This window comes from Cupressus sempervirens, chromosome 9 (assembly GCF_028749045.1).
Source record: "Cupressus sempervirens isolate cs-2001-9-10 chromosome 9, ASM2874904v1, whole genome shotgun sequence".
NCBI lineage: Eukaryota > Viridiplantae > Streptophyta > Pinopsida > Cupressales > Cupressaceae > Cupressus > Cupressus sempervirens.
In genome coordinates this window covers 219,238,818-219,249,879 of record NC_143126.1, presented here as the reverse complement: position 1 = coordinate 219,249,879, position 11,062 = coordinate 219,238,818, and the positions used below count along the sequence as shown (strand labels likewise).

The 11,062-nt window shown below is 34.9% G+C and overlaps 1 protein-coding gene across 1 annotated transcript in view; it reads right to left on the bottom strand.

Annotated features, from left to right (window-relative positions):
• Positions 1-2,723: 2,723 nt before the first annotated feature.
• LOC149538297 (NADH-ubiquinone oxidoreductase 24 kDa subunit) overlaps positions 2,724-11,062 on the bottom strand; it is a 57,744-nt gene continuing 49,405 nt past the window's right edge. The window contains exons 6-10 of the mRNA XM_089799674.1: positions 4,290-4,395; positions 3,910-3,956; positions 3,698-3,775; positions 3,458-3,523; positions 2,724-3,364 (exon numbers count right to left, since the gene is read on the bottom strand). Coding sequence (XP_089655800.1) covers positions 3,257-3,364; positions 3,458-3,523; positions 3,698-3,775; positions 3,910-3,956; positions 4,290-4,395 — 405 coding nt within the window. The 3' untranslated portion in view covers positions 2,724-3,256. The remainder of the gene's footprint in view (positions 3,365-3,457; positions 3,524-3,697; positions 3,776-3,909; positions 3,957-4,289; positions 4,396-11,062) is intronic.

The window sequence follows — 11,062 nt, the reverse complement described above, 5'->3', positions numbered from 1 at the left end:
GAGCTTGTGTAGTCAACTATGGTAGTTGGCTTTCTTATTTTCAATAATCAAAATATTTCTAGTTGTCAACATTTTGTAGTTATTTGAGTTCTCTCGTTCCAGGTTATGTTAGGATTATTTAGACAAAAGGTAACAGATATACGCAAATATAACCAATAATACAAAATAATAAAGAACACAAAGGAACAACCTTTCTATAGTTGTAGGGCAATTTATTTTTTATGCAATAGACAAAGAGATGACTTATTTTTTGGTAGGCATAAGAGTAAGCTCAAACAAATGGATATTGTAGCATTGAAATATTGATGTTGCAATAGAATAAGCTAAGCACTCCTTCAAGGGAAGCCAGTATAAGAGCAGACCAACAAAACACATATTTAGTGTGATTCACCCAATTTTGGGCTGCGTCCATCAAACAAAGAATCTAATATTATTATCTTATAGCTTCAACTTGTTATAATTTGTGATCTCCCTTACAACTTAAAATCGCTACAAATAGCTATATATTCTCCTTTAGAAAACCCAATATTACATTGCTTATGTCAAATTACATGACTTCAAGATATTTGCCAATGCTAGATATGTTGTTGTTCCCTTTGTTATTCGTTCAGATTTTGTTGGGCATGTCCAATATTCTCTTGTTGGGTTTGTTGCCATAATTTTTGCTTCTTCACAATTCTCTTGTTGGGTTTGTTGTCGCAATTTGTCTTCTCCTCATTTTGATATGATGTCACACTCCTACAAGAAGGGATATAAAGGAAAATCCTACATTTTTTCCTTTTTTTAAAATTGGATGAGGGCTCCTAGTTTCTTTCCCTTGGGGCAAACTGAGCCCACTATTTTTTTATTCTAATCTTCTAGCCTCTTTTAGTCTTGTTTTGTGTGACTCCTTTTTGGCCCTTGTTTGGCCCCCTATAATTGGAAGCCAAATTCCTCTCTGCAATTGTTCTAGTTGTATGTGCTTAGTTGAAAATCTTCATGATGTGAAGTTGTAAGGGGTTTTGAGGTCCCTTTAAAACTTGTTTTTATCTTAATCAAAAACAAGTTAACCCTAAACATACTAGATGAGTCAATCTTGGAAAAAGCTTGACAAGTCACCTCGAACATATTGGTCGTGAGAACCCCCAAAAAATCACCCAAACCCCGCACCTTATGAAAAGTGTACAGTCACCACAAATCAACAACTTTTCCAAGTCTTAAATACATATTTTATCCCTTGGTTGTCTTGATTCCCAACTCCCTAGAGCACTAGTTGAAGTGAGGTGACACAAGGGGTAATTCATCCCTAGGGATTTTATTAGTTTTATTATTTTCAATAATCAAAACATTTTTCTCAGCATGTTGTAGTTAGTTGAGTTCTTTAATTCCACTTTATAATTGTTCAGTCTTAAATACACATTTTAACACTTTGCTGTCTTGATCTTCTACCTCACTAGAGTGCTAGTTTCTTCAGATTTTATTCAGTCTCAAGATGGGTGAATTTTCTCTATTCCACACCCAAGTCTCTAAGTTTCTTAGATCTCAAAATTTAAATCCAAAATAGATCATCTCTTGCACATTTCACCATTCATTATGAGCCAACTAAGCACACATCCATGTGATTTATTGTTGTGTCCTTGTATTTAAAGGCATTTCATTGCTCTTAGTCTTGGCTTCGTATCCTAGATCATTAACATCCATAGAACTTTTAACGTGCGTTGATTAGAAAACCTCAATTGGTGCACTAATAATAGCAGTTACTTCAGCAGCAGCATTTAGAACATCTGTGCAGCTGCCCCTTGCCAATGCTTGGCACGATCATAAATTCAGGCATGACCCAGGAGAATATGCTCCCCAAATGGGATCTAGTAACCATCTAAATGTGTCCATAAATACTACTGATCTTGCAACAAATTAGAGTTCAATGAATTCACCAAACCTGAGCAGAAAACCACAAGTTGCAAGATCAGATCTGTGATCAAGACAAATTTTGTGCAGTCTTAAGCGGGCGGAGTGATCCAAATCTAATTTTCCTTAACACCAACATAGAAAAAGGTACTTAGTTACTAGGAATGCTCAAATATCTGGAATGAAATTGTGAAACCTAAGATATTTGTAGGTTGCCCTTGTCAAGAATGACCTGGATACATTTGACATAATAGGCATCTAGGAACCACACTGCTTCAAACTTGTGTTTATCAAAAGAGGACCTTTTCACCTTATATACTCTAATAAACTGATAGGTGGTTATGGATTTCGTCCAATTTTCTAGCTTATCATCACATTCTTTTCAATTCATTAAATTCACAGTTCAGTTAGCATAAGGAATGTCATGAGAACATATAATTAATGCAAGAGAAACAGCTCAAGCATTACAACCACACACACAGACACAGACTTGCCAGCATGCTAGAAACTACTTGTCAAGAAGACACATCGATGCAAATAGATTACAATCATTGATTCTACCAAAGACCAAATTGAAGATTTTTGACTGAACAGAGACCGTGCACCATTTCTAGGCAAAATGTCATTGTTAAGGCATCTTTTGTTCACCACATAAAAAACACTATCCCAAAATTACAACTTACAAAAAATTAATCTAAGTAGGGTAGATATGTTAGGAGCGATAGTTTTAATTATTTGTGCGGCATTAGTGTGCTCCAAATTTTTGCCTGTGTTTCTAATTTGTTCTCAAAATTGATACTCAAGAAAGGTGACATGGGTCATCCTGCATCAACATATGAGCTCAACAATAATACATCTAGCATCTTAAAATTAGGGAAATTGACAGCTTTAGTCAATGCTGTCATGTAACAGTCATCAGATTGAAGTTCTAGTGACACTTAGAAATCGTGTATGGTTTACACATCTACAGCAGTTGCACTAGTAGACAAGTACCGCATTGAACACAAAGCAAGCCTGATTCAATGAAATACCACCAGATTATAATGTTTCCTCCTCTCGATTTCCTTATTCCCCAAGAAATCATGCAGTCCTCAAGTCTCAGGAGAAAACAAGAGCGATGATGTGAAATGGCTGCTATGAAATATTGTAAATGAAAATGAAAATGGAATGAGACCTTGAATTTTAAGAAACAATTTCAGTCATTTGAAAAGACTGTTTCCTGAAGCAGCAACCCCAGGAAACTCTGACAAAGGTTTCCACATAACAGTGAAGCTTTTATTTTCCCTATATTTCTGTTCCTAGGGATTGGACATGTTGCAAAGAGCATTTTAAATCTGCACAGAAAGAAATCCTAAAATCCTCCATGATATCAACAAGCATCCAAGTCACGGCAAGGTGGAGGCTTTGGTTCACCAAGCAAAGTGGTATTGCCACCAGCTGGACCTGACTTAATACGATCTGGATTCTGTGTCCCAACCTGCAAGAAAGAAAATAGGAAATGCATTTGAATGTTGGCAAACCTAGAAATTCCTGTAAAGAAGGGTAAATAGAAAACATTGATTAGGCCTACTGGAGGAATTTCTCCACGCCTCAGCATCTCAACAATCTCAATAACACGCTTTGGTGTCACATCCTCCTGTACAACAAGCATTGATAATTTAAAAACCAAAAATTCTGCCGAGGAAAACTTCACTGCAGTTAAAAAACACATATTACTCAGATCTAAATGATCCTAATATTAAAATTTTGCTCTTCCAACTTTGTAAAGAGAAATAGACCAAATGCAAATTAACAGCATTTAGAAACCAACATAATAGTTGTATGAAAATCCTTCTGAGCCCTTTGTGTAATCAGCAACAGTAATCATGGGAGCATTCACACAACATCCCTGAGAAAAACCAGACAAAAAAGTATACAATGAAGAGAATCACTAAATTAACCTATTAAAACTTTAAAAGTATGTCAATTTTAGTAGAAAAGTTAACAGGAATTAGAAGTAACCAACTACAAATTCTATCTTACCATACACTCCATTTCGCCCACTGAAAACATGCCATCTTTTGTTACCTCTGAAATTTAAGGTACAACTAATGAACACCTCAGGCCCAAATAAGTTTCATATGGAAAAATATTCATTTTTATGGTAGACATCAAAATCATTTAAAATCCCCAAAAAATACATGAAAGTGGATGCCCAACTGTGAACATTAAATAGCTGTGCAAGTCATATCTAACTAAATGCTTCCATAATTGGCAAACACTACTCAACAGTGCAGATTAGGTGCTCCATAGTCCATACTACCAAGCTCAAATGTTTTCAGGGAGTCTAACCTCCAAATTACACAAATAAAATGGGAAGATAAAGGATTAAACAAACTTGTCAATATATTAATGGACTTTACCATTTCGCTTTACACCAAGGTGCTTCAAAAGTGCTGCCTCGATATCACATGAACCCCGAATCATACAAGGGGTGGTACCACAGACTAAAAGGTGATATTTTCCCACCTGCAAATTTGCATTAGATTGCATCAACAAAAAAAGATCTGAGCAACAAGGCTTCCACCTGAGAAACCTAACTTTATAATTGTTCTAATTCGTTGATATAATTTCATTTCCACATTCGAAACATTATAGCTCAAACATTGCTAATCAAATATCCACTGCTATTTCTTATAGTGCCTCTCATGTTTGCATCCTGTTATATGCTTCTTCTTTTGATCCAAGTTAGACTCTAATATCATAATCTTGTGAGCATTTGTATGTGTTCTTTTGGTGCTGGAATTTTTGCAATGTACTCCGTTACTGACAAATTCTTTTGTTTATGTATCATTGTTGAGGTGGATGGTTAGTTACACATGTAGTTCAGTGACGATCATATATGAATGATGACTCTGCGAGTATGTGTTATGATGTGATATATATATATATATATTTGTATGTGTTCTTTTGGTGCTGGAATTTTTGCGAAGCACTCCATTACTGACAAATTCTTTTGTTTATATATCATTGTTGAGGTGGATGGTTAGTTACACGTGGTTCAGTGATGATCATATATGCATGATGATTCTCCCGAGTATGTGTTATGATGTTATATTATGTGTGTGTGTGTGTGTGTGTGATATTTTGGATCTAGAATTATCGGTGATTCCATGATGAATGCAATGTGGTGTTATTGATTCATGTGCTATGCTATGATGATTATGTGCTGATGTTAAACCTATTCCAGGGATTAATAGTGTGTTCATTAATATTGATTAAATGACGTTCATATTAGTTAGTGATTTTTTAATGATATAGTGTATTATTAATGATGTTCGACAATGCTTAACATTATAGCTTAGATGAGATTATACCTGTGATGTTTAAATGATGATAATCACGACCAATCATATTTAATGTTAATTAATGATTATTAATATATTACATAAATAGTGACTTTGGCTGAGAAGGGTGGTGCAATAACAATTGTGGGATGATTACATTGCTAAAGTTCTCTTTCACTAATTATTAATATTTAACGATCATGTATATATGATCTGGTGCACTTGACATGGCATTTGAGTGATGACAGGTACAAGGCATCGACTCCACCTGGCTCCACAGGTCTGAGCATGCCTATAATATCCTTGAGGATGATTAAATTGGAGATAGTCATAGGCCAATCATGTTCTTATGCCTAATTGTCATTCCTACTCTTACATGACAATGATCAGTTGCCTATGCCTACCCATCCAATTAGCAGGTGGTAACATCCAGCTACCCCTGCATAATGTGATGAGACCACTGTGTTATGTTGGTGTATTCTAGTTGATTGTGATAGTTGGCAGTTAGTGCATGAGTAAAATAATATATATTTGTTTAATAGTTAGTGTCACTGGTCAGTATCATATGATAACTGTCATTGTTGCCGGAAAGTTTTGTAAGGGCCTTTTCAATTAATTGGTGTTTTACTATCAGTCCCAAAAGCGTACCAGCATGGAATTGTATCATTTATTTTGGCTCTCATATTTTACAAGTTAGTTCGTTAAATTTTATGTGAAATGTTCATTTTAGTTTGTGTTATGTTTTTTTCCCAGTTCCTCTTGAGTTCCTTGAAAACCCTCTTTTGAAATTCACTTTTGGGGTTGGGGAGGGAACTTCTGGAATGAAAATCTTGTGGGTATTTGCTCATTAAATTCCTCACACTGAAACCTACTTGCCTCCAAAATCTCATTTTGTTTAGAGGATTTGTCAACTTACCACTATTTCTTGGTTTTCCCCCATTGAAGGCAAGTTCGTGATGTTTTTGTTGAAGATTGTAGCTGTGAAAGAGATCTTTATCTCTGAATTTTCTATATATTGAAATTGAGATAATACCTTTGTATTGTGCTTACAGCTGGAGAAGATATTTATGATAAAATTTGAGATAATTATATATGAAGAGACGCGTCATGCATTTGGAAAGATAAAGAGATTAATACTTGAAAATTGAAGAGACCTTCGGTTGTGATATAAGAGTCTCTCAATTCTATATATATACGTGATTACTTTTTTATTTTGTATTAAAAAAATTATTACGTGAAAAACAGGTTTTAGAGGGACCCTAAGATATTGAATCAAGTTGAAAGCATTGTACTAGAACATTTATTATCAATAAAAGTGAGATTTTTCTGGTGTTAGGATTTTTCCCTTCTAGTTGAAGAGTCTTCCCTAGATAAGTTCTTGTTTCCTTTTGTGCCTTTTTTAATAATTCTATATTTATTTATTGTTGTTTGTCATTATTTTTGGGCAAAACACTAACATGGTATCAGAGCAGGTACCATAACAGCAATATAGGAGTGTTAAAGATAATGTAGCTGTGATTGAGATCATTCTTGCCTGTGTAATCAGCTAAGTTTCTCAGAGCATTTTCTCTGTTAAAGTTTCATTGGCTGCCGGTCCACATTCTTAGAAGAGAGACTTTTGGGACCTTGTTCTTTGTCAAAGCCTTTTTACATTATCAATTATTATTATTATTATGCAATCCTTATCCAGAAGGAACATTTGATGATGACTGGGCATCGTGATTCCTTCATAAATGAGGTGGCTTGTGATTGCGACTGTATGCACACGTCTGGCCTCTTGATTGCTGACAGGTTATATTAATGAAACATTGCATCCCTTTGTATTTCTCGGTAAAAGCCTATTCTGTAAATATCTTCTATGATTGGTCATCAGCTTTACTGTCTTCAAATTAAAAGATTAATAAAAATAAGAGTCATGTGGATCTAGACCTGTAAAACGCCAAAATTGTAACCACCGTCAGGTCTTTTGGGTGAGCCCCGGGCAGTGACTCTTTCTCTTCCTGTGTTTCTAGTCTTTCTGCATAATATTGAGCTTGAGAGATATATGAGTGGTTTAATAATAAGCATCGAAGAACAGGATGCAGTTAAAAATGATGGTGCTGAGATGGAGGCGTATGTGTGCCTGGGTCAAGCTTCCTGACGTATGCTTCCATATCAAAATATTTTGCTAGAAAGTTATTCCGTAAATTATCATTCATCAGTGTATGATCTATTTTGTTACTGAATTATATTCTGACGATAATAAGTATCTGTGAGATGCTTGAAGCATTTCATATTTTGTATTCTGCAAAATAAAGAATAGCTGGGTAGACAGCATTATTTCTTGTTCAGTCTTTTTATTAGTGAAGGGCTTTGACTCAGCTAGTGATGTGTGATTAATAATATTTGCTGCAAGAAATCATTTGAGGAATGGTTATCATTTCAAAAAAGCTTTTTAAGAAGTGTTTTCTATATTTTTTCTTGAGCATCATGATTGTGATTGAGGTTACATATGGTGATTGAGATAATTTATCAGGTGTAAATAGCAGCAATACCTACTCACAAATAGAGATAATTCATCAGGTGCAAATAGCAGCAATCTGTGTGTCTGAGAAATATTTATATCTGCAACTGTGTTTACAGTCTCTTTCACTGACATCATTTTGATAAGTTAATCATTGCACCTTTATTATCTGCAAGATCCTCAAGCCACAACAGTGGTTATTATAGAATATTGTCGCATACCTATGTAACATCAACCTAGATTGTGAGATCACAGAAAAATCAGTCATATAAGGAGGTGAAGAACATGAGTAAAGCAGCATATAAACTTAATAAAAAGGCAATAGCTACTGTTGGGGTATTCAGTGAAGGCTAATACCGCAGCAGGTGCATCTTCCTGAATTGTACAGTTTACAATATAAGCAGGAGTAAGGATTGTTCATATTTGGTTTTGACAAGAATACATAATCTTTCAGTGAGAGAAAGGTGTAGAGCTGAGTTCTTGTGCATTCAGACCACAAAAGAGATAAGTATTCTATGATTATTTCTTGAATCTTATTATGAATTTTTTGTTATAGCACTGGGAATAGCACTTGCTTTTGGCATTGATCTCTATAAACTTTGATTCTTTATGAGTTATTATTAATCCCTCTTGGTTGCAGGGCAAGAAGCAATGAGATGATGAAATATTATATAGACTGTAGAAATGAACATGAGGATGCTATTTGCAGTCATGGAACTGAATGTCGATATGTATCTTCATTAAAAGAGGAAGATCACATACAGGAAATGATATTCAGAGGGTGACTATTCAGCTTCAAAGGGAGGTTATGTGACAGAGGGGAATGTCTAAATTCTTTGCAAGCTTATTTGGTCAAATTGAAATCAGCTAACTTATTGTGGAGATCAAAATTGTCCCTGCTGAGAGTGAGTCTCTGTTGAAAGAGAATCTCAGCCATTCTTATACATGTTGTTAATGAGTTCTTCTCTGTAACAGAGAAGTTCAAGTTGAAATCCCTTGTTAGTGAGTTCTTCTATGCGAGAGAACTTCTAGGTGAAATCCCTTGTTCCACCCTCTACAAGTAGGCATGGTGGAAATGCATTCTTCTCTAGGAGAAGGCTGAGTTGAAAGCCCTCGTTCAACATTTTGCGAGTAGGCATCACCCTGTTCCACCCTCTGCGAGCAAGTATGGTGGACCACCTACGAGTAGGCATGGTGGAAATGCATTCTTCCATGGGAGAAGTCTAAGGTGAAAGCCCTCATTCCACCCTTTGTGAGTAGGTATGGTGGATCCACTCTCTACAAGTAGGCATGGTGGAAGTCATGTATGTGACTCCATGACTTTAATGTTATGCTATTATGAAGTAACTATGGTGAATTATGTTATGTTGAGATAACATGTTTTAATGATGAGAATTTATCATTGACATCTTTCAATTGCAGCTATGTGTGCCTTCCTTACCAAAGATCTTATCTTGCTAAAGGGAGTGTTGAAGATTGTAACTGCAAAAGAGATCTTTATCTCTGATTTTGCTATATATTGAATTTGAGATAATACCTTTGTATCGTATTTACAGCTGGAGAAGATAGTTATGATAATATTTGAGATAAAATTATATGAAGAGAAATGTGTCTTGCGAAGAGTCATGCATTTGGTAATATGAAGAGACTCGTATTTGAAAATTGAAAAGACCTTTGGTTGTGATATGAAGAGTATCCCAGTTCCATATATGTGTGTGACTGCTTTTTGATATTGTACCAAACTTTTGATTATGGAAAAATGGGTTTTAGAGGGACCCAAAGATATTGTATCAAGTTGAAATCATTGTACTCAAACCATAGTTCTGAGAATCGCCCTAAAATAGCCAGAATCGCCAGTTTGGCAATTCGATTCAGGCATGGTGATTTTTTTGGAGCTGGTGAATTGAATCACCGGTTTTTTGCCATGAATCACCGATTCATGTGATTCATGCAAAAAATCGCTTAAATCGGCCACGGGGCAAGCCAAAAAGTGACCTCATTTTTTAATGAAAACAAATTTTTTTAATTTTAGTTTTTTTGTCTTTCCTCTTTGTTTTAACCCTAAAGGGCCCTCTAATTGTTTAGCATGAGTAGAAGAGAGTAAAAGTGAGAGAGAGGAAGAGAAGAAAAACCACAAGTTTGCAACCAACAAGAAGGAAGAGCACCAAAGAGATCAAAAGTCCATTTGGAGAGGCCATAAGATTGCATTGGGAGCATTAAGAAGTCAATAGCAACACTCCTCAACTCATTTGCAAGAGATAAGTGTTGATTTTTTTTACATGTTAGTGTATTAAGCATTTTTTGTTAAATTTTTTTAGTTTTCATTTGCAAATCTTGAATTTTTTTTAGTTTAGTGTTGATTTTTTTTGCATGTTAGTGTATTAAGCATTTTTTGTTAAATTTTTTTAGTTTTCATTTGCAAATCTTGAATGTTTTTAGTTTTACTAAATTGCAAAGTAGGGATTGTTGTTTTGTAACTATTGTTTATTACTTTCAAACTTTGAGGTTTTACTTGAATTTTCTTATTGCAGCAGCCTTGACTTTTATTTTCCACAATGAGTAAGAAAAATGAATATTGGAAATATACCGAAGACTTTCCTGGAAGAAACAAATTTCAAATGAAATGTATGTATTGTAAAGAAATAAATTCTGGTGGTATTTATAAATTCAAATATCACATTGCTGCTATACCTGGACATGATATTACAATTTGCACTCAACAAACTACTGAGGCAAAACGCACTTGTTTAGTGGCAACAGAAAAATAGAAACAAGAGAAATTGAATAAGAAAAGGCAACTTGAAGGGTTAAGGGCTATTGGCTCCCATGCTCCTGTAATCACATCAACATTTGCATCCATACGGTGTGTTGGAGAGGGTTCTTCCAGGCCTCCTTTCCGTCCTAATTCTAGTGCTCGTGCTAATGCTAGTGCTAATTAGTCTTATACTGAGATTGAGTCAAACCTATTGCAACCTAGAAGAACAGATTGGAAAGTTACTTTGTGCCCCACACTACTCCTGGCTCACAACCCACGCTTGAGGGTATGGGTTTGAACAAGGAGATTCATGATGCTGCCAAAAAATAAATTTGCAAATTTTGGTACTTTTGCAGCATTCTATTTGTTGCAGCCAAGTAATTGAATCTTTTTTATTTGTTTTCTTTAAGGTTAAAGTAAAAATTTAATTATGTCTACTTGTTTTATGATTCATAAATTAATCATAGATTAGTTTACAAGCTTATATAATGATTTTCCATCTAAATTTCTAATCATATTCTATTTGTGATAGGGCTCCTTATTGGCAAAACATGATAGATGCAGTTGTTATTTGTGGTCCAAGGTTTAAAG